Source organism: Aquarana catesbeiana, linkage group LG05 (genome assembly GCF_042186555.1).
Source record: "Aquarana catesbeiana isolate 2022-GZ linkage group LG05, ASM4218655v1, whole genome shotgun sequence".
Taxonomy (NCBI): domain Eukaryota; kingdom Metazoa; phylum Chordata; class Amphibia; order Anura; family Ranidae; genus Aquarana; species Aquarana catesbeiana.
In genome coordinates, this window is record NC_133328.1 from 594,503,575 (window position 1) to 594,528,598 (window position 25,024).

The window sequence follows — 25,024 nt, forward strand, 5'->3', positions numbered from 1 at the left end:
AAATAGAATGAAATCAAATTCTAATAGAAAAGAATAGAATAGAAAAACAAGAGAACAGAAAAGAAAGAAATATTTTATATATATATAAAAATAAATAAAACCATCTTTCGAAATTGGAATTTGGTACAGAATGAATTCGAATAGAAAAGATTAGAATAGAATATTTTATATTTTTTTCTATTCTGTTCTATTGTTTTTCTATGCTATTCTTTTATATTATTTTCTGTTCTATTCTAATCTTTTCTATTTGAATTCATTCTGTACCAAATTCCAATTTCGGAAGATGTGTGTGTATATGTGTATATATATATATATATATATATATATATATATTTTTTTTTTTTTTTTTTTTCTATTCTGTTCTATTGTTTTTCTGTTCTAGTCTTTTCTATTAGAATTCGATTTCATTCTATTTCATTCTGTTTCTGTATAACCATTTTCGGAAATTCAAATTTCGTATAGAATGATTTTGCATTCAAATAGAAAAGATTAGAATAAAATAGAAAAGAATAGAAAAGAATAGAAAAACAATAGACCAGCATAGAAAAAAAATAAAAATAAAAAAAATATATATAAATATGTATACCGTATTTATCGGCATATAACACGCACTTTTTTCCCCTTAAAATCAGGGGAAAATCATGGGTGCGTGTTATACGCCGATCCCTTGCGATCCTGAGCTGACAGATCTTCAAAATCGCCGACCGCGATTTGAAAATGGCGCCGAAATACACAGAGCCGGTCCTCGGCTCTTCTCGGCCACTTTCGGCTTCACTCGAGTGCCGCCCGAACCTAGCCGAGTGTACTCGGCTAGGATCAGATAGCTCCGCTCACAGTCACGCCCATCCCGGGCGGGACTACAAGTGGAGCCGAAAGTGAACGAGAGCCGCCGAGAAGAGCCGAGGACCGGCTCTGTGTATTTTGGCGCCGGCGGCACCATTTTCAAATCGCGGTCGGCGATTTTGAAGCTCAGGATCGCAGGGGATCACAGGATTTTCAAACTGCGAGCTGCAAGGCTGCACTGGGGCAAGGCTGCACTGGGGCAAGGCTGCCCTGGGATAAGGCTGCAATGGACACTGGGAAGGCTGCACTGACAAGGCTGCTCTGACATGGCTGCACTGGGGCAAGGCTGCACTGAGAAGGCTGCAATGATGGGCATTTAAATGTAAGTTTTTTTCCCTTAAACTTCCCTCCTAAAAGTTTTTTTTTCCTTAAAATTCCCTCCTAAACTTGGGGTGCGTGTTATACGCCGATAAATACGGTCATTTTTTTGTATTATTCTCTTCTATTTTTTTTGATGCTTTTCTTTTCTATTATTTTATATTCTATAATAGTCTTTTCAATTCAAATTCATTCTATACGAAATTCGAATTTCGGAACATGGCTTCTGAAGTTTGAATTTCGTATAGAATGAATTTGAATAGAAATGATTAGAACAGAAAATAATAGAAAAGTATAGACTATAAAAACAATAGAACAGAATATATATATTTTCTTCTATTCTGTTCTATTGTTTTTATAGTCTATACTTTTCTATTATTTTCTGTTCTAATCATTTCTATTCAAATTCATTCTATACGAAATTCAAACTTCAGAAGCCATGTTCCGAAATTCGAATTTCGTATAGAATAAATTTGAATTTGAATTGAAAATACTATTATAGAATATAAAATAATAGAAAAGAAAAGCATAAAAAAAAAATATATATATATATATACATATTCTATTGCTTTATTATTTTATATTCTACCTTATTGTTTTTTTTAGAAAAACGTTTTCTATTTTTTTTTAATTTGATTATGTTTTCGAATTCGATTCGAATATGTTTTCGAATTCGATTCGAATATGTTTTCGAATTCGATTCGAATATGTTTTCGAATTCGATTCGAATATGTTTTCGAATTCGATTCGAATATGTTTTCGAATTCGATTCAAATATGTTTTCGAATTCGATTCGAATTCGTTCGTTTTTTTTCGGATTCGTTTAAATTCTTTACTTTTGTCATTCGGAAATTCGGATGCATCCGAATTTCCGAATAATGAAAAATTCGTCCGAATTTCGATTCGGAACTAAACGAAATGCACATGCCTAGTCCCATTTGCAGTTTGTGGGAAGCCATGTGGGAGACACAGCAAACATGTGGAAGAAGGTGCTCTGGTCAGATAAGACCAAAATTGAACTTTTTGGCCTAAAAGCAAAATGCTAGATGTAGCAGAAAACTAACACTGCACATCACCTTGAACACACCATGCCCACCATAAAACATGGTGGTGGCAGCATCATGTTGTGGGGATGATTTTCTTCAGCAGGGTCAGGTAAGCTGGTCAGAGTTGATGGGAAGATGGATGGAGCCAAATACAGGGCAATCTTAGAAGAAAACCTGTTAGAGTCTGCAAAAGATTTTTGAGTGGGGTAGAGGTTCACCTTCCAGCAGGACAACGACCCTAAACATACAGCCAGAGCTACAATGAAATGGTTTAGATCAAAGCATATTAATGTGTTAGAATGGCCCGGTCAAAGCCCAGACCTAATCCAATTGCAAATCTGTGGCAAGACTTGAAAATTGCTGTTCACAGACAATATCCATCCAATCTGACAGAGCTTGAGCTATTTTGCAAAGAAGAATGGGCAAAAATGTCACTCTCTAGATGTGCAAATCTGGTAGAGACATCCCCAAAAAGACTTGCAGCTGTAATTGCAGCGAAAGCTGGTTCTACAAAGTATTGACTCAGGGGGGCTGAATACAAATGCACCCTACACTTTTCACATATTTATTTGTAAAAACTTATGAAAATGATTTATCATTTTCCTTTCACTTCACAATTATGTGCCACTTTGTGTTGGTCTATCACATAAAATCCCAATAAAAAACATTTACGTTTTTGGTTGTAACATGACAAAATGTGGAAAATGTCAAGGGTATGAATACTTTTTCAAGGCACTGTATATCAGGATATTGTGCAGGCTGCTTTTTCTGGGTATTTTCAATTGCCTGAGCATGGATTTAGAAATGTATGCTAAATCATACATTGCCAGCACACCATGGATCTTTAGAACAGCATCTGAAAATGTATTAGAATGATCACATCACAGCAAAGAGCTGAAAAGTTTTGGGGTCACACAGGACCCCTTCATCAGGCATGCCACAGTGTGCTGCTGATATATGCTTTAACCTTGTGTTGTTACATGTTCCCATCCGGCAGTTGCTACAGCACCCACTGGCTATAAGCCATTTGCAGGAAAATGTGCAATGGGAATATTTTATTGCAATACCTTTTTTGAAAGTAGACAAATCAAGGCAATCTATTTCTTAGCTTCAACTTTTTGGAAATGGAGAAACACTGGTAGTGAGGTGGTTAAACATGGAGCTTGGTTATGGTGCACTCGATACACTGCATCATTAAATTATACTGTAGATCATACACAGAGGGAGGAGGTGAAGATGTGCAGGTCACATGCAGTGTGAGTATCAAAATTAGGGGTTAATGCGCAGTATAAAGGAGGCAAAGGTGTTAATATACAGGTCACTACAGGATGGAGAAGAGATGTACAGGAGAGAAGGGGGGAACAAAATTTTTTTTCAAAAAGACCACAATTAATTTAATCAAATAAATAAAATTTGATGCTTTTTGCCTACATGCCTATTAACAGTGTTGTGAAAAGATGAGTCTTATATTAATGGGATTTACCTATATATAACTTGATGTATGTCTTCAAAGTATTTACTAGTGATTTTATATACAGATAGCTTTATAAGATAGTTAATGAAACTAACCTCTGCTCTTACTGCTCCATATGATTAATGCACATATGCATCTGAGTGTCATAACCCATGACCACAAACATCAGTACCAAGTCTTAAAGCATTACAGAGTAACTTATAAATAAGATATATAAAAAAGAAAATTTCCCAGACTAAATTAAAGGGAAACATCAGTCGAAACTTTTTATTTTTCAGTTTGATTAGAGTGTGGAAGAGTTTGCACTTCAACTTCTGTTTCTATATAGGAGATTGTTGTCAACTTGACAGGTGTCAAGCACAGTGGGAATAAAAACAATCCCCGAATGGAACAGATAGCTGTAAAGAAAATTTTGTTTGGAGTTGGACAGTTGGATCAGTGGGTTTGGTCAGCAATTCAAGTTACACTTTAGGGCGGGTCTGTACTAGTTGCTTTCTTACTTTAAGCTGTAAGCATTAAAAAGCATTTGCACAAAAAAGTAATCAAACTACCTCCCAAATTACAAAGCATCCACATGGAAACACTTTATGTTGGATTCCACGTTCAACATTAAATAGGGGTATTTTCCACTAAGTCTGCACTTTCACCGTGAGTAGTATTTACTCCCATGTGTGTTGCTTTGGCATCTTTAACTGCTACCGTGAGCTAATGCTGGCTGCTTTTCTCTAGTTGATACTGCAATAATGCATAGAATATAACAGATTTGAGGCAGTTGTCATGATTAATTAGCTATAGTCCCGCATGGATTAATTGTGGGATTTGCCTGTACTGCTTCACATCATTTTCAGTACTGTTTGTTCAAACGAACAACTGTAAGCCACACATTACAGACATAATTATTCAGATATTCCAAATTACTGATGCTACAGGGGAAATACAGTGTAATAGGACTTTGTAGTCTTCTATCACTATTGAACTATTCTTTAAATTCAAGGAATGGAACTGATTAATATTGAGAGGTATGGCATAATTACTGGGACTAGATAGATAGATAGATAGATAGATAGATAGATAGATAGATAGATAGATAGATAGATAGATAGATAGATAGATAGATAGATAGATAGATAGATAGATAGATAGATAGATAGATAGATAGATAGATAGGTAGATAGGTAGATAGATAAATAGATGTGAAATATAAATATAATTTTAAATATAATATATATTAATTGGAAAAAATAAATCTTTTTTTTTGGCTTAAAACTCTAACAAGCAAGGTCAAACATTTGGTTTCTTGTTAGTTATCACTACTACTCTGTCTTGTTTACAATACACTGGCCTTACTGTAGTGTGTACTGTAGAAGAGATGGAGAGAATAAGAGGATATGGGGGGGGGTGAGACAGGAGTGGAGAGTTAGAAGGGGAGAAGAGGAAAGTATGAGGGGAACTGAGAGAATAGATTGGCGGGAAGGAGAGAGGAGAGGATGAGAGAATGAAGGATAAGATGGAGAAGAGAGGAGAGAATATAATGAAGGATAGGAAAGGATGGAGGGGAGAGCAGAGGAAAGGAGAAGTTGTTTTTTTTTTTGATTGTTTTGTTCATATTATTTCTTCAGAATTATTTATTAGTGTTCCCCACACTTTCAAGAGAAGTTAACTAGTGTCAATGTTTCGTTTGAAACAGGAATTTGTTTTTGAAAAAAAAAAAAGTTCTAGCCTGTATACATATACAAAAGAACAATAAAAATTATTCCAAAGTTTCCATAATGAAGTGGAAAATTTTGAACACCGTAGATCCTTCACCAAAGTGCACAAAAGTGCCAATCCACACCCTTATAGAATGAGGCTCATCGGATTGTAAATTTCAATCACATGTGTGATTAAATCACTTTAAGCTTTATGCAGATGATCAACCCAATCTCCACTCAGATCTCCTCAGATTCAAATGAATGACAGCTCTCTCCACATGTAGAGATAAAATTAACACAAAGACTCCAATAGTGTAAAATCCTCTTGGGTAACAGTTTTAATGAAAAAGTAATACACTTACATCCCAGATAAAAACAAATCGCCCTTTGTATATGTTAGTTACATTGCCTGCGTGCTATGTCTCCAATCCCTCCTCTCTCACACTCGCAGATAACACTCTCAGCGTCATTATTCAGTTGTCACATAGCCACCCCCCTAACATGTTTCGTTACTTCCAACTTGATCACAGGGGATGGCTGCATGGCACAGCAACTGAGCTTAAATATCCCCTCCACCCCTTTCAGGGCAATCAACATATCCACTCCACACCCACATTCACAGTAATGGGACCGGATAGTTTAGCTATCCTAGTGTGCAATTAACCCTCCACTAGCCAAACGAGAATTATCCATATGTACAATTAACCCCATTTGTGCTGGATGAAATTAATCCGCGGTTTCCATTCCAACATATAAATCCTATGGGGCAACACATACATCTCCATCCGTGTCTTCAATTAACCCTATCTTCACTGGACGTAATTCATCCACGGTGATAAATCTACCTTACTCAACTAATGAGTGAAAAAGGTGGCAATAATAGATGACCTAATTTATGCTTAACATACATAGACCAGGGTGGAGCGATGATGTCTAAACTCTACAAAACCAATCCAATGCATAAAAATACAAATAAACTAAGGACTACATTTATATTCAATTAAATTTTAACATTCAATGAGATTATAATTTTTTTAAAAATAAATTATTTCAAAATTAGTTAAAAATAAATCCTTAAAACAAATTAGATAAATTAATAAAATGAACCCATCCACAATTTTAATAAAATTCCTATACTACTAATAAAAGGTTAGCATAGGAAGATCAATAATTACTATTAAAACTGTTTAAATCTAGTTCAACCCCCCTGAACCTAAAGTTCAGAGGAAATATGTCCATTTAGTTTATTTCTTAGAGAGTTCCCTAACCCTGTTTGAACCCCTCCATGCAGGGAGAGTGAAGAAGAATCCCTCCCATGGAAGCGTCTGTAGTGTTCTGATACACTGTGATATTTATATCCCTTAATGATGTTAGCCACATGTTCACCAATCCTCAATTTTAAACTTCTTTTAGTATGTCCTATATACATCAGTCTGCAAGGGCAGACCAATGCGTATACATCGTGCATGGTGTCACAAGTAATGAGATCTTTAATCTCATATTCACGACCGGTATTATTAGACATAAATGTAGTGCGTCATTTCATATTGTTTCCTGTGTGATGACACGCCTTAAATTTTCAACAGGCTAAAAATCCCCTTCTTTATAGCCAGAATGTGAGTTTCGATGGAGGATCAATAATTTTTTTGTACAATATTATCTCCAAAATTAGGTGCTTTTCTGTAAATAAAGGATGGTCTCACAGATGGTTTTACAGAAAGGCACCTAATTTTGGAGACAATATTGTACACATTGGTCTGCCCTTGTGGACTAATGTATATAGGATGTACTAAAAAAAGTTTAAAAGTGAGGATTGGTGAACATTAGGGATGGGTGAACTGTTCGACCCGAGCATAAGTTCAGGCTGAACTTTGGTTATTCGGATGTTTGGCGAACAACGAACATTATGCGGAACCCATTAAAGTCTATGGGAAACTAAAATGAAAAACAAAAAATGCTCATTTTAAAGGCTTATATGCAAGTTATTGTCATAAAAAAGTGTTTGGCGACCCGGCCCCTCCCCCAGGGGACATATTTCAATGCAAAAAAGTTTTAAAAATGGCAATTTTTTCGGGAGCAATGATTTTAATAATGTTTAAAGTGAAACAATAAAAATTAAATATTCATTTAAATATTGTGCCTGGGGGGTGTCTATAGTATGCCTGTAAAGTGGAACAGTTTCCCTGTGTTTAGAACAGTACCACAGCAAAATTTAAAACTGATCGCGGCTGTAATGAATTGTCGGGTCTCGGCAACATGGATAAAACTCATTGAAAAAATGGCATAGGGGAATTCCTAGACCAAAATTTTTTTTAAAAATTGCATGGGGGTCCCCCCAAAATCCATACCAGGCCCTTCAGGTCTGGTGTGGATTTTAAGGGGTACCCTGCGCCAAAATTTTTTAAAAAATGGCGTGGGGTCCCCCCAAAATCCATACCAGACCCTTATCTGAGCATACAACCTAGCAGGCTGCTAGAAAAGAGGGGGGATGAGAGAGCAACCCCCCTCCTGAACCGAACCAGGACACATGCCCTCAAGATGGGGGGATGCTTTGGAGTCTCATCCCCACAACCATTGCCCAGTGGTTGAGGGGGTCTGTGGATGGGGGGCTAATGGGAATCTGGAAGCCACCTTTAATAAGGGTACCCCCAGATCCCAGCCTCCCCACCTATGTGAATTGGCAACAGGTACATTGTACCCCTACCATTTCACAAAAAAAGTGTCCAAAATAGAAAAAAGACAGGAGACACTCTGGGACAAGTCCTTTATTAAAAAATAAAAAAATTAAAATGTCCCACGATGTAGATCCATCTCAGCCGCCCGACGGAACGGAAAAAGAAAAAAAAGCCGCAACAACTCCGCCTCTATGGGAGGCTCCCACCGAGTGATGCTTCTTCTAGTGACAGCTGTTATATAGCTGAGGGCGGGGCCACTCAGTGATGTAAATGGGCGACCCTGCCTCCCTCAGACATCACGTGGTGTCAGAGGGGTAATCTGTTTTTTGACTTTTTTCCTTTAAAAATGTAATTTTGCTGTGGTACTGTTCTAAACACGGGAAAACTGCGCCACTTTACAGGCATACCATAGACACCCCCCAGGCATGATATTTAACCACTTCCCTACCCGCATATAGACATATGACGTCCACAGATGGGATCTCCCATCCTGGGTGGACGTCATATGACGGCCTCGGGTACCCGGCCGTCTAGGGGGGCGCGCACGTTGCTCGGGTGGCGATGTCTGTCGGGCACCCGCGATTGCCCGCTAACCGGGCCGGACCGTGGATCTGTGTGTGTAAACACACAGATCCACGTCCTGTCAGGTGAGAGGAGAGCGATCTGTGTTCCCAGTACAGCGGAACACTGATCGGTCTCCTCCCCTTGTACGTCCCCACCCCCTACAGTTAGAAGCATTTCCTAGGAAACACATTTAACCCCTTGTGTCCCCCTAGTGGTTAACCCCTTCACTGCCTGTCACATTTACACAGTAATCAATGCAATTTTATAGCATTGATCACTGTATAAATGTGAATGGTCCCAAAAATGTGTCAAAAGTGTCCGATGTGTCCGCCATGATGTCGCAGTCACGAAAAAAAATCACGATCGCCGCTATTACTAGTAAAAAAAAAAAAAAATAAATATTTTTTTTTTAAATGCCATAGATCTATCCCGTATTTTGTAGATGCTATAACTTTTGCGCAAACCAATCAATATACGCTTATTGCGATTTTTTTTACCAAAAATATGTAGAAGAATACGTATCGGCCGAAACTGAGGAAAAAATTTGTTTGTTTTTTTTAAAATTGGGATATTTATTATAGCAAAAAGTAAAAAATATTGTGTTTTTTTCAAAATTGTCGCTCTTCTTTTGTTTATAGAGCAAAAAATAAAAACTGCAGAGGTGATCAAATACCACCAAAAGAAAGCTCGATTTGTGTGAAAAAAAGAACATCAATTTTGTTTGGGTACAACGTCGCACAACCGCGCAATTGTCGTTTAAAGTGTGACAGCGCTGAAAACTAAAAATTGGTCTGGGAAGGAAGGGGGTGAAAATGCCCTGTATTGAACCGGTTAAAGCAATATTTCATTTTTATTGTTTCACTTTAAGCATTATTAAAATCACTGCTCCTGAAAAAAAACAGCCATTTTTAAAACTTTTTTTGCATTGATAAATGTCCCCTGGGGCAGGACCCGGGTCCCCAAACACTTTTTATGACAATAACTTGCATATAAGCCTTTAAAATTAGCACTTTTGATTTTTCATGTTTGTGTCCCATAGACTTTAATGGTGTTCGCGTGTTCAAATTAATTTTTTGCCTGTTCGCAAGTTCTGGTGCGAACCAAACCGGGGGGTGTGAACATGTGGTTAACATCATTAAGGGATATAAATATCACAGTGTATCAGAACACTACAGACGCTTCAATGGGAGGGATCCAGGGACTCCAGTTTTGGGGGGTGGAGAGAGTTCTCTGGGTTTTCGGGGGGGTTGAACAGACCTAGATTTAAACTGTTTTAATAGTAATTATTGATCTTCCTATGCTAACCTTTTATTAGTAGTTTAGGAATTTTATTAAAATTGTGGATGGGTTAATTTTATTAATTTATCTAATTGGTTTCAAGGATTTATTTTTAACTAATTTTGAAATAACTTATTAAAAAATATATAATCTTATTGAATGTTAAAATGTCATTGAATATAAAGTTAGTCCTTAGTTTATTTGTATTTGCATGCATTGGATTGGTTTTGTAGAGTTTACACATCATCAATCCACCACGGTCTATGTATGTTAACCACTTCAATACCAGACACCTTCCCGCCCAGGCCAATTTTCAGCTTTCAGCGCTGTCGCAATTTGAATGACAATTGCACGGTCATGCTACACTGTACTCAAACAATTTTTTTATCATTTTGTTCCCACAAATAGAGCTTTCTTTTGGTGGTATCTGATCACCTCTGCGGTTTTTATTTTTTGCACAACAAAAAAAAAAGACAGAAAATTTTGAAAAAAAACACGTTTTTCTTTGTTTTTGTTAAAATTTTTTGGAAATAAGTACGTTTTCTTCTTCAGTGACGGGCACTGATATGGCTGCACTGACGGGCACTGATATGGCGGCACTGATGGGCACTGATGAGGTGGCACCAATGAGGTGGCACTGGTGAGGTGGCACTGACGGGCACTGATGATGGGCACTGATAGGCGGCACTGATGGGCACTGATACGTGGCACTGGTATGCAGCACTGACGGGCACTCATAGGCAGCACTGATGGGCATTTGTAGGTGGCATTGATGGGTACTTATGGGTGGCACTGATGGGTACTTATGGGTGGCACTTATAGGTGGCACGGATGGGCACTGATAGGTGGGCACTGATGGGCACTGACAGGTGGCACTGATGGACACTGACTGGTGGCACTGATGACACTGATTGATGGCACCAATCCCCTAAGGGCAGCATTACTGGGCATCACTGCTATATATTTTCCCATTTGTGGGCACTGATTGGCACAGATTAGGCACTGACTGGGCACATTGGGCACATGTGGATGGCCATGGGGTACATACCTGGCCATCCACATGTTGCCCCCTTCCCTGGTGGTCCTAGTGGCGATCCCTGGTGGACCAGTGTGGTGATCTGAGGGGGAGCTGCTCTGATAAACAATCAGTGCAGACCCCCCTGTCAGCAGAGCCGCCGATCGGCTCTCCTCTACTCGCGTCTGTCAGACGCGAGTGAGGAAAAGCCAATCCATGGCTCTTCCTATTGACATCGTGATCAGTTGTGATTGGACACGGCTGATCACGTGGTAAAGAGCGTCCAACAGAGGCTCTTTACTAAGATCGGTGGAGCGGTGTGTCAGACTGACACACCGCTCCACCGATCGCTGCGATGCGCGCCCCCACGGCATGTTATCCTGCTGGACGTCATATGATTCCCAGTCAGGATAACTGAACCACCACCCGGCCGTCATCTGCTATGGGCCGGGCGGGAAGTGGTTTTAAACATAATTCAGCTCATCTATTAATGACACCTTAATCACTCATTAGTTGAGTATGGTAGATTAATCACTGTGGATGAATTACATTTGGTGAAGATAGGGTTAATTGAAGGGTTAACTGCAGACATGAATGGAGATATATGTTGTCCCATAGGATTAATATGTTGGAATGGAAACCGTGGATGAATTTCATCCAGTACAAATGGGGTTAATTGTACATATGGATAATTCTCGTTTGGCTAGTGGAGGGTTAATTGGACACTAGGATAGCTAAACTATTTGGTCCCATTACTGTAAATGTGGGTGTGGAGTGGATATGTTGATTGCCCTGAAAGGGGTGGAGCGGGATAATTAAGCTCAGTTGCTGTGTCGTGCAGCCATCCCCTGTGATCAAGTTGGAATGAAACATGTTAGAGGCATGGCTACACAGCAACTGAATCTTGACACTGAGAGTGTTATCTGTGAGTGCGAGCGAGGCAGGGTTGGAGACACAGAACGCAAGCACCCGGCATGTAACTAACGTATACCAAAGGCGATTTGTTTTTATCTGTGATGTAAGTGCTTTACTTTTTCATTAAATCTGTTACCCAAGAGGTTTTCACACTACTGGAAGCTTTGTGTTAATTTTATCTCTACATGTGGAGAGAGCTGTCATCCAATCAAATCTTAGGAAATTAGAGTGGAGATTGGGCTGATCATCTGCATAAAGCTGAAAGTGATTTAATTACACATGTTATGGGAAACTACAGTCTGAGAGCTGTCATCCATTTGATTTGTGAGGAGATCTGAGTGGAGATTGGTTTGATCATCTGCATAAAGCTTAACCGCTTGCCGACCGCCGCATGTACATATATGTCAGCAGAATGGCACGGCTGCGCAAATAGGCGTACCTGTACATCCCTTTGAATTTGCCACCATGAGGCCGCATGCACACCGCTGGTGGTGCGTGTGCAATCCTGCCATGAGCTCCGGACTCGGACGCGGGGATACCCACGATCGTCTCACGGAGCTGGAGAACGGGGAAATGCTAATGTAAACAAGCATTTCCCTATTCTGCCTAATGACAGGACACTGATCACAGCTCCCTGTAATCAGGAGTGGTGATCAGTGTCATGACACACATAGCCCATCCCCCTTTCAGTTAGAAACACTCCCTAGGACACACTTAACCCCTGCAGCGCCCCCTCCTGTTTAACCCCTTCACTGCCAGTCATATTTACACAGTAATCAGTGCATTTTTAAACGCACTGATCGCTGTATAAATGTGAATGGTCCCAAAATAGCGCCAAAAGTGTCCGATCTGTCTGCCATAATGTCGCAGTCATGATAAAAATTGGTGATCGCTGCCATTACTAGTAAAAAAAAAAATTAATAAAAATGCCATAAAACTATCCCCTATTTTGTAGACGCTATAACTTTTGCGCAAACCAATAAATAAACGCTTATTGCGATTTTTTTACCAAAAATATGTAGAAGAATATGTATCAGCCTAAACTGAGGAAAAAATGTTTTTTTATATATTTTTGGGGGATATTTATCGTAGCAAAAAGTAAAAAATATTGCTTTTTTTTTCAAAACTGTCGCACTTTTTTGTTTATAGCGCAAAAAATAAAAACCGCAGAGGTGATCAAATACCACCAAAAGAAAGCTCGATTTGTGGGGAAAAAAGGACGTCAATTTTGTTTGGGAGCCACATCGCATGACGGCGCAATTGTCAGTTAAAGCAACGCAGTGCTGAATTACAAAAAGTGCTCTGGTCTTTGGCCAGCCAAATGGTCCAGGGCTTAAGTAGTTAAAGTGATTTTATCACATATGCGATTGAAATCTACAATCTGGTGAGCCTCATTCTATAAGGGTGTTAATTGGCACTTATGCACTACAGTGTTCAAAATGTTCCACTTTATGAAGAGTTGCACTATTTTCACAACTGATTCTTTTTTGGATATTTGAATTTATTTATGATGGACAATTATTTTTGATTTCATTATGGACACTTTTGAATAATTTTTATTGTTCTTTTGCTCTACTGTGATCGTGTAGATTGACACTACATTGTTTTTCACCCTTTATTTTATTATTTGCATTTTAAGTAGCAGCACCTATATTTATATTTATACTTATATTGAGTTCAATAGCGCAGTGCTTATATGAGAATTTTGTATACATATACAGATTATTTATATGTAGCTTTCTGTGTCAACATCAAATTGAGAAGTGTCAGCAATTTATATTTGCTAAGATAGTTCTTGCAATTTTTCAAAATTTCAAGCATTATCTCCTTTACCTTACAATATTGCCCAAGTCCACTTCAATTATCCATGTACAGCGCAGATTATTATCATATGGAAAGGGGTATCCTGGTGATAAAATTCTGCCTGAAGATTCTCCTTTGAAACGACCTCCACATTCAGCTAATTGAAAATAATAACAGTAAGTATAGAAGAATTATCAAACACTAAGAGGCATCACAATATTTGCTTATTACGGTAAACATAATATTTCAGAAAATAAAAGAAATGTAATGCAAGATGGCAGTGGATGAAAAATAAACTCCAATAGAAAAAAACTGAACATTTGTTACCAATGCAGGATGGTAGAGGATAGTCCCATGCTCTTCTCTCTCCAGTCATGCATTTCAATAGGCTGCTTCCATGCAAAGTGTAGCCTGGGTTGCATCCATAGATGATGGTGCTGCCAGCAAAATGTCCCTGGTCACTAATTTTGTATCCAAATTGTGGCACACCTGGGTCCTCACAGTGGGAGAGTTCAAAGCCTTTAAAAAATTGGTAAAGAAACAAAACTGTTAATAAAATATACAGTTTGCCTTCTGTTTATTATTATAAGCATACATATTATCTACCTTTTAAAATTGGTTTAACAGCACTTCTTTTAAGAATTCATGAGTGGCAGATGTAGAAGCTGATAATGTGTTTTCAGCCATTGGTTCCCAGAGGTACAATACTATGCAATTCTTGGACCTCAACCAGGACTGGCATTCTTATGACAATGGGTCCAAGCTGGGTCTACATGCAAGTTTTGGTTGCAGTCTGGGTGAAGGTACATCTAAAATAAAATTGGAATGTGTGGAGGCAATGGCCTGCCTCTTAAGATTTAAGTCCCCTACAAAATCTAGCTTCCACAGTTCTTCCAACAGTCTGTTGTCTGTTGTCAGACTAGTTCCACAGAAAAGCTTTAATAGTGTGCATCCATGGGTGCTTTCTCTACATTTGCATTTAATTTGCAATGAGTTTAAAATTGAAGCAACACTGCTGGTATTTCTTATTGTCAAGGGAGCTTCACATTTTCTAATGAGAATCCATCCACTTGTGCACTAGTGCAATAAGGCGATAAGGCAGTAGGACAATTGGCACTAGCATACTAACACATTTTAAAATTCCTGGATGTGTCAGATTTTTTTGTACCATCATATTCAGTTATTACAATTTTCAGAAAGACCTCTGACCAGTGTCATCCATCATAAAGTAGTTTGCTTTGTTATTGTTTACTGTAAAGATGCCTACATTTATGGAATTAGAATGTGCCAAAGCAAGGTGTATTTAGCTCTGTAACATTGCATAGTTTCTAAAGCGCTATTAGAAAGGAGACGATTGTATACTATGATGGTGCAAGTCCGAAGGTGCTTTTTTTTTTTGAACTAACAGGCATACTCATTTAAAAGCCTTAACAGCTGCATCAACCTTGGTTTAAAATCAAACCAATCAAGCAGCAAAAAAGGTACTGGGTAATATGTACAATTACTTTTGATACACTAATTTTTAGATTTTTCACTTTCCATTACTGTGAAAACTTTATGAATGCATCACTGTCTCATCTAGGAAACTTCACTCATAACAGGTTAGCTGTGGGTGGAGTCATTTGAGTTGAATATAGATTCCCACTGTCATATAAAATCCTGCATTGCCTTATATTTTTTCTTTGTCATGTGTTATACTATTCAAGCTCTGCTAACTATAAAACTTTGAAATCCCAAATAATAGATCAGTAAAACAGTACATTAACCATGACAATTAATAAAATATTAACTTAAATATAGCCTGTAAATAAGTTTGCTATGAAGTATACTTACTAGTATAGACTAACTGAAAACCTTCATCAGTTGTTTCTGAGTCTGAATTAAATTCCAGAAATAAATGGTTTGACGTGCTGCTTAGTGTCAGTCCTCTTAACGCTGATGCTGTAAAGGCTCCCAACAAATGAGCAGTATTGTCTCTCCCATCATATATCTGTAGAACAAAGGCACATCAAAAATGTAAAATGTTTTTGGTTCTATATTCATAATGAATGGGGCTGTGTAATCAGAGACACACATGACTTTAGTAATAAACAAAATAATGTTGATAAGGGTTCACAAGAAAGATTAAAACCAGCTTACAAGTGGAAAAGTATTCTACCTGATTACTGAAAAAAAAAAATATATATATATACAGTATCTCACAAAAGTGAGTACACCTCTCACATTTTTGTAAATATTTTATTATATCTTTCATGTGACAACACTGAAGAAATGACACTTTGCTACAATGTAAAGTAGTGCTTGTACAGCTTGTATAACAGTGTAAATTTGCTGTCCCCTCAAAATAACTCAACACACAGCCATTAATGTCTAAACCGCTAGCAACAAACGTGAGTACATCCCTAAGTAAAAATGTCCAAATTGGGCCCACAGTGTCAATATTTTGTGTGGCCATCATTACTTTCCAGCACTTAACCCTCTTTGGCATGGAGTTCACCAGAGCTTCACAGGTTGCCACTGGAGTCCTCTTCCCCTCCTCCATGACGACATCACAGAGCTGGTGGATGTTAGAGACCTTGCGCTCCTCCACCTTCCATTTGAGGATTCCCCACAGAGGCTCAATAGGGTTTAGGTCTGGAGACATGCTTGGCCAGTCCATCACCTTTACCCTCTACTTCTTTAACCACTTCCCTACCCGCCCATAGACATATGATGCCCGCAGATGGGATCTCCCATCCTGGGCGGGCGTCATATGATGTCCTCGGCTTCCCGGCAGTATTATGGGCACGCATGCACCCACCACGTCACCGAGGAGCTGATGCACGTCCCCGGTGGCCTTGATGACCACCGGGCACTTGTAATCGCTCGTTACAGAGCAGGACCATGGATCTGTGTGTGTAAACACACATATCCACGTCCTGTGAGAGGAGACTGATCATGTGTTCCTTGTATATAGGGACACCGATTGGTCTCCTCCCCAAGTCAGTCCCCTCCCCCACAGTTAGAATCACTCCCTAGGTAACACATTTAACCCCTTGATTGCTCCCATGTGTTAACTCCTTCCCTGCCAGTGACATTTATACAGTAATCAGTGCATTTTTATAGCACTGATCGCTGTGTAAATGTGAATGGTCCCAAAATAGTGTTAAAGTGTTTGATATGTCTGCCGCAATGTCAAAGTCACAATAAAAATCACACATTGCCGCCATTACTAGTAAAAAAAAGATAATAATAAAAATGCTATCCCCTATTTTGTAGGCGCTATAACTTTTGTGCGAACCAATCAATGTACGCCTTTTGCAATTTTTTACCAAAAATATGTGGAAAAATACATATCGGCCTAAACTGAGAACATTTTTTTTTTAAATGGGTTATTTATTAAGGCAAAAAGTAAAAAATATTGTGTTTGTCACTCTTCTTTTGTTTATAACGCAAAAAATAAAAACTGCAGATGTGATCAAATACCACCAAAAGAAAGCTCTATTTGTGGGGAAAAAAAATGATAAAAACTTCATATGGGTACAGCGTTGCATGACCTGGGTGAAAATGCCCTGTATTGAAGTGGTTAACAAGGCAATGGTCATCTTGGAAGTGTGTTTGGCGTCGTTATCATGTTGGAATACTGCCCTGCGGCCCAGTTTCCGAAGGGAGGGGATCATGCTCTGCTTCAGTATGTCACAGTACATATTGGCATTCATGGTTACCTCAATGAACTGTAGCTCCCCAGTGCTGGCAGCACTCATGCAGCCCCAGACCAGGACACTCCCACCACCATGCTTGACTGTAGGCAAGACACATTTGTCTTTGTACTCCTTACCTGGTTGCCGTCACACACGCTTGACACCATCTGAACCAAATAAGTTTATCTTGGTCTCATCAGATCACAGGACATGGTTCCAGTAATCCATGTCCTTAGTCTGCTTGTCTTCAGCAAACTGTTTGCAGGCTTTCTTGTGCATCATCTTTAGAAGAGGCTTTCTGCCGGGATGACATCCATGCAGAACAATTTGATGCAGTGTGCACATTAACACCAAATTTAACACACATGCTTCCCATTCACACCTTGTAACACTAACGAGTCACTAATGAGTCACATGACACCAAGGAGGGAAAATGGCTAATTGGGCCCAATTTGGACATTTTCACATAGGGCTGTACTCACTGTATGGCTGTATGTATATTATAGTTTGGAAGTAAGCTAATGAAAGGAGTTAAAATGAGTTAACATATAAATGTTGGAATATGCTATCTACTGATATATGGGGTATATGTAGTCTCCTGAAACAGTGTTTTTATAAATGATTAAATATAGTTTTTTGGGGGTTTTTGTAATAAGATACTGGTGCTATCATGGAAAGCTACTTTACATGTTTTCTAACCAGGCTTTTTTGGTTCGGTAGAGTTTCATTGAAAATAGGAGCACACACGAACCACAGTAGACAAAATGTCTTGAGCTCCAGTAACGCCACTTCTCAAACTCTTCACTGAGGACTTATACTATGTTGGTTTCAATCAATAGCTCATTATTTCCTTGAATTAAAAAGCATACCAGTACAAAATGTATATGTCCTTGAATTGAAAAATGGTGATGTTTCAAGTAAAAAACTACTTACCTGACAAAGGTCTGTTGGTGCATGAAATGACACCATGTTTTGATTAAAGGACCTTTTGTACTGTCATGCTTTTAATATGTAAGAACAGGATGTTAATTAAATCAGGTGTTACACAAACCCTCTGAACTGTATACTTTCCCCATTCACTGTTACAAGTTTTTACCACAGCAAACTTTGGTGGACTGATCTCTCATTTATACTAACCCCCATTATAAAGGGGAACTTCTTTACCAACCACCAATGTAAGGGGCACTTGTTCACTGACCACCAGTGAAAGCGGGCATTTGTCCACTAACCACCAATGCAAGGAACATTTCTCCACTGACTGCAAATATAAAGTAGAACTTCTACACTGACCATCCTTTTGGGGGACATTTTTCCACTAATCACTAATGTAGAGACATTGCATTTTTCACTGTTGGCTGTTTTTAAGGCCAATATTATTATTTGTTTAATTGAATGAGTATTATGTATTTCTAAATATAATTTTGTTGCATAAATCAGGGAAATGGGGTATACAAGATTATCTGCCCCGGGCATTCAATATTTTGCTTTTTGATCATGCAAATGTACCATGTGCTTGTAGAAACACTAAATTGTCAAAAGTATTGGGACACCTGCCTTTACACGCACAGGAACTTTAATGGCATCCCAGTCTTAGTCCGTAGGATTCAATATTGAGTTGGCCCACCCTTTGCAGCTATAACAGCTTCAACTCTTCTGGGAAGGCTGTCCATAAGATTTAGGGGTGTGCCTATGGGAACGTTTGACCATTCTTCCAGAAGCGCATTTGTGAGGTCAGGCACTGATATTGGACAAGAAGGCCTGGCTCACAGTCGCTGCTCTAATTCATTCTAAAGATGTTCTATCGGGTTTAGATCAGGACTCTGTGCAGGCCAGTCAAGTTCTTCCACCCCAAACTCACTCATCCATGTCTTTATGGACTTTGCTTTGTGCACTGGTGCGCAGTCATGTTGGAACAGGAGGGGGGCAGCCCCAAACTGTTCCCACAAAGTTGGGAGAATGAAATTGTCCAAAATGTCTTGGTATGCTAATGCTTTAAGAGTTCCCTTCCCTGGAACTAAGGGGCCAAGCCCAACTCCTAAAAAAAGAACCCAACACCATAATCCCCCCTCCACCAAATTATTTGGACCAGTGCACAAAGCAAGGTCCATAGAGACATGGAAAAGCAAGTTAGGGGAGGAGGAACTTAACTGGCCTGCACAGAGTCCTGACCTCAACCCAATAGAACACCTTTGGGAATAATTTGAGCGGAGACTGCAAACCAGGCATTCTCATCCAACATCAGTGCCTGACCTCACAAATGCTCCTCTGGAAGAATGGTCAAACATTCCCTTAGACACATTCCTAAACCTTGTGGTCAACTTTCCCAGAAGATTTGATGCTGTTATATCCAACTCAATATTGAACCCTACGGATTAAGACTGGGATGTCATTAAAGTTCACATGTAAAGGCAGGCATCCCAATACATTTGACAATATAGTGTATATTAACTTGCAGTTGGGGTTCCCTGAGATCTGAAACGTATTTCAAATGGTGCTCAAAGGTAAAAAGGTAAAAAGAAAGGATGATATGTGGTGTTTCAATTTTGTGATTGAGTTGAATGAGACGTTACTTTGCTTGGAGTTTTTTATGTTCCATATATCATGAAAAGCTTTAATTATGAAGATGCAATTGTAGTGAACTTCACCACGTTTAGGTGATATATTAACAAAGTGTCTAAGATACACTCACTAAATGTGTTTACTTGGTAAAGCAAGGTGTAAATAATACTATACACTTTAAATGTATTTGTAAATAAAGTTTTAACACTTTAAATAAATTAAAATTATCATTTTGCCTTGGGGCATGACAGCAGAGCAATGAAAGGCCACGCAAGATAAATTACTTTTGAAATGAACTTCAAATGGGGATGATACTGAAGACAACTGTTCTTGAAAAACTAGTCAAGCAGCACATGGTTTTGTGAAAGCCTTTTGACCTGCCATACTGAGAATTATTCAGTGTAGAACCTGAGTTTCTTATCCATCATCCAGGAGAATTAATTACATACTGTACATCCAGAATGACTATTATCTGCTTAATGCAATTGAAACATGCGATGCTTGCATGGAAGACTTATAGGATAAAGTACAATGACCAAATCTCAAATATACTGTGTGTGTTATACAGACAGGAATACTGCATTTAGTTGATTCTTTTGCTTTGTATCAAACAGTATTTAAAGTGGAGTTCCAGGCTAAAATCAAACAAGGTGTAACCAAATCGAGCACCTTTTTTGAGCATTTTGCACTTTTTGTTTGGTTTTTGAAGCAGGGCTTCCATCCTACACTGCCGCGGTGAGGTACGTTGTCTCCAGATTTGTGTTTGTCCCAGAAGACGACGGGGCAATTCACAAAGCGCAGTGTGGCTTGCGCATGAGCAGTAGGCTGTGAAGCCTGAAGGCTCTACTGCTGGTTTGCCTTAGTTGCAATGGAGGTGCCTGCACCCGAGCCGATGGATGAATCAGCTTCAGGGGGCCAACATTGCGGGATCCTTGGACAGGTAAGTGTCCTATATTAAAAGTCAGCAACTACAGTATTTGTAGCTGCTGACTTTAAAAAAAAATCAAGATGCTGGATCTCCTCTTTAAGTTTTAAACTCTAGGACTTCGGTGATTTTTTTCCACAGAGTTTATCATACTTAAGAAAGTAAAGAAAATGTCTTTATAGCTGTGTGGAAATTAGAATTATACATATGTAGAGTGTTTTACCTAAATTCTAAATTCACTAGAAACATGTTAAACAACATATAACCTAAATGTATATCTATGATGAGCTTTTGCTTTTCATCAGGCTTCCCCTGGGGTGAAGGGATTCTTTTCATATCCATTAAAATTATGTCAGTAGGAGATTTGGGTGCTTGAGTTACTCAAATTTTATTCCAATATTTCAGGCCAAGATATGGTGCAAAAAACAAGATATGGTGCAACAGGCACGTATAATGTTTTAAGCACTTAAGGAATGGAAGGATTTGCCCCTTAATGACCAGGCCATTTTTTGCAATACGACACTGCATCGCTTTAACTGACAATTGCGTGGTCGTGTGATATTTTACCCAAACAAAATTGATGTCCTTTTTTCCCACAAATAGAGATTTCTTTTGGTGGTATTTGATCACCTCTGCGGTTTTTATTTTTTTGCTATAAACAAAAAAAAGAGCGACAATTTTGAAAAAACTTTTTGCTATAATAAATATCCATAAAAAAATTAAAAATATCTTCATCAGTTTAGGCCAATATGTATTATTCTACATATTTGTGGTAAAAAATTGCAATAAGCATATATTAATTGGTTTGCGCAAAAGTTACATCATCTACAAAATAGGGGATAGATTTATGGCATTTTTATTATTTATTTTTCTTACTAGTAATGGCAGCAATCTGCAATTTTTAGCCAGCTTGCAACATTGCGGCAGACAGATCAGACACTTTTGACACATTTTTGGGACCATTGACATTTATAGAGCGATCAGTGCTATAAAAATGCACTGATTACTGTGTAAATGTCACTAGCAGGGAAGGGGTTAACATGGCGATCAAGAGGTTAAATGTGTTCCCAGGGAGGTGTTTCTAACTGTGGGGGGATGGGACTGACTGGAGGAGGAGAGAGATCACTGTTCCTAATCAATAGTAACAGCAGATCTGTCTCTCCTCCCCTGTAAGAACGGGGATCTGTATGTTTACATTGACAGATCCTCGTTCTGGCTCTCTGTGGATTGATTGCGGGTGGACGGCAGACATTGTGGTTGCCCGCCATGCGCATCAGCTTCAGCGGCACGCGGGGGGCAGCTATCACTCTTAAAGCGGCCCACCTACACCTACGGCGATTCACCCAGGAGAGCCAACCTGCTGCAGTATAATGATGGCAGCTAGTCCTTAAGCGGTTAAAGGACACCTGTACTGTGAGAACCATACAGGCTGCAATGTTGACTTCCTACTTAAAATTCCTAATTGCTTGGCTACTCCTAGTGTCAATACTTTCTGACTAACTACCCTGGAATCATTATGCAGCCAGTGAAATCAGAGTAAAGATAGAGTATCTTATGTTCATGTTTCTTATAGATCAGTGGCTCAGAAAGCACTAAAGCAACTTGAAGAGCCAGACAGTTAAGTCTCAACCATATCCCACACAGAGGTTGGCAATAGCAAAATGCATATTTACCAGTAAAGGCTTCTTTTTAAGAAACAGAATGCTTGTCAGCTATAATAAATTAAGTAATGCAATAAATAAGATATTGGCTTTAAACATACATGTGAACATAAGGATGGATGAATGGATTCAGGTAAGTGAAAGTGGAACTAAACCCATTAACAGTTTTAAAAAATAGCTATATTCCCAGCATGCTGGGATTGCTAACTGTCATTTGCTTGTGCTCTCAACCAAACTGTCAAACCATCAAATGGCTGGTATCCTAAATGATCACATGTGCCCCATCAAGGCAGTTGCAAATCAGACAGAGGCTAAGATGACAGTTTCCTTGGCTGAAAAAGATAGGAGGGTTTAGTACTCTTTGTCAGGTAAGTAGTTTATACTTGAAACATCACCATTTTTCAATTCAATGACATTTACATTTTGTACTGGCATGCTTTTCATTTCAAAGAAATGATGAGCTATTGATTGAAACCAACATATTATAAGCCCTCTGTGAAGAGTTAGAGAAGTGCCGTTTCTGGAGCTCAAGACATTTTTTCCATTGTGGTTCGTGTGTGCTCCTATTTTCAATGAAACTCTACTGAACCAAAAAAGCCTGCTTAGAAAACATGTAATGTAGCTTTCTATGATCGCTCCATTATTTTATTTCAACCCCCCCCAAAAAAAAAAAACTGGGGAAAACAATGAGTAAAGGAAGTGTTGTTTTTTTTTTATTAAAGAAATTGTAAATAGGTAGGGTGGGATGATTTTTCCTAGAGATGTGGTGTGAGGTAGCCACAAACCATCTGATCAGATGCCCTGTACAATGTTCCGTAAGACCCCGTACACATAAGGCAAGTTGGAATTGCGGTCAGAATGGCTGCAGCTCTGCCCACAATTCCAAATCATGGTAGAACATGCGATGCATATTTGGATGCCATTATTCTTAATGGTACCCCAAACGTGGTGCCATTCTGCCATGATTGTCATGTGACAGAATATCGTGGCAATCACGGCAAAAAGCACACTAAGCTTGTCACCCAAAAAGTAGGAGAAGTTTATTTTGGGTGATACACTCATATGGGAGTCCAATAAAGTAAATGGGCTGCCCTATGCGTAACATGTGTTATTGCACTTTAAACATCTCAAGCAGGAACTCTCATTCCTGCTAAACAATTTTGAATGGGGCCTAACGGTTAGCTACACTGAGGGGTATAATATTTACCTCCAATATTTGCTCACAGAGGTCTTCCAATACTCTATGCAGCCTGTCTGATTCTCACTGATAGGATGGCAGGTGTTTTTGTAGCCCCTCCATCAAGACAGCAGTGCTGTCTACCAGTGCTACAGTGGGCAGTCAAATGTCTCCCTACCTATTGCTTTCAGGGAGATATCTACCTTTCAATACACAGTATAGTATTCTTATAACCTTACATAAAGTATTTCAAATAAATAGAATTCAGTGAAACTAATCTTGAAACTATTTGCCTTTCAATATAATATTTTTATGCAATATCTTAGAAAATGAATTCTTATATAACTAAACAAACTGAACATATTTGAAAAGCACAAATGCATACTTTTTATCCAAATAACCTACTTTAAGAACATCCCCTTGTGCTAAGTGAAATGTTCTGGCTGAGATATTGATTCCTTTCCCTGCTTGTACTTGAATGCTGTAAATACATTCATGATTATTTTCATAGTTCAGTGGGTAATTCGGAGACAGCAGAATTCCTTCATTATTTGTTGCAGATGCTCCACATTCAGCTGCAGATAAAGCACAAAGTGAGAGAAGACATTTTAATAGGCAGTGCTGTGCTTTATAACTGCTTTCCCCAGTGAAACTGTAAAACATAACTAAGTACATTAACATAATTACTAACCTGATCCCTTTAAACTGGCGGTTTAACATTCTTAGTGAAAACACAATTGTCTACTCATGGGGATGTACAAATCCCTGAAGTGGTATGAAAGACACTGAAAGACATGGTTTGGGTGGCATGTGGTTAATGACTACACTATAAGACTGATATGTTCAGACCAACCAAATAAAAAATCAAGTAAAAAAATATAAAATACCATATACTGTATATAAAATCCAAAGCTGTAGCACTCTAAATTATTTTCCCTTTATTCAATAGATAATAATTAGGGATGAGCCCGATGTTCGTTCAACTGGAACATCGGGTGTTCGCCTGTTCTCCGAACAGCGAACATTATCTGGTGTTTGTGGCAAATTTCGAAAGCCGCAGAACACCGTTTAATCCTATGGGACACTAACATCAAAAACCAAAAGTGCTCATTTTAAAGGCTTATAAGTTATTGCCATAAAAAGTGTGTGGGGACCCCGGTTCTGCCCCAGGGGACATGTATCAATGCAAAAAAAGTTTTAAAAACTGACGTTTTCTCAGGAGCAGTGATTTTATTAATGCTTAAAGTGAAACAATACAAATTAAATATTCTTTTAAATATCGTGTCTGGGCGTGTCCTTAGTATGCCGGTAAAGTAGCGCATCTTTCTTTTAGAACAATACCACAGCAAAATTACATTTCTAAAGGAAAAAAATCTCAAAAAAATCTTTAAAAATGCTTG

The 25,024-nt window shown here is 38.6% G+C and overlaps 1 protein-coding gene across 1 annotated transcript in view; it reads right to left on the bottom strand.

The window, feature by feature from the left end:
• CSMD3 (CUB and Sushi multiple domains 3) overlaps positions 1-25,024 on the bottom strand; it is a 1,635,173-nt gene that overhangs the window by 620,196 nt on the left and 989,953 nt on the right. Inside the window, exons 23-26 of the mRNA XM_073632169.1 lie at positions 24,030-24,199; positions 15,456-15,612; positions 13,950-14,141; positions 13,653-13,779 (exon numbers count right to left, since the gene is read on the bottom strand). Coding sequence (XP_073488270.1) covers positions 13,653-13,779; positions 13,950-14,141; positions 15,456-15,612; positions 24,030-24,199 — 646 coding nt within the window. The remainder of the gene's footprint in view (positions 1-13,652; positions 13,780-13,949; positions 14,142-15,455; positions 15,613-24,029; positions 24,200-25,024) is intronic.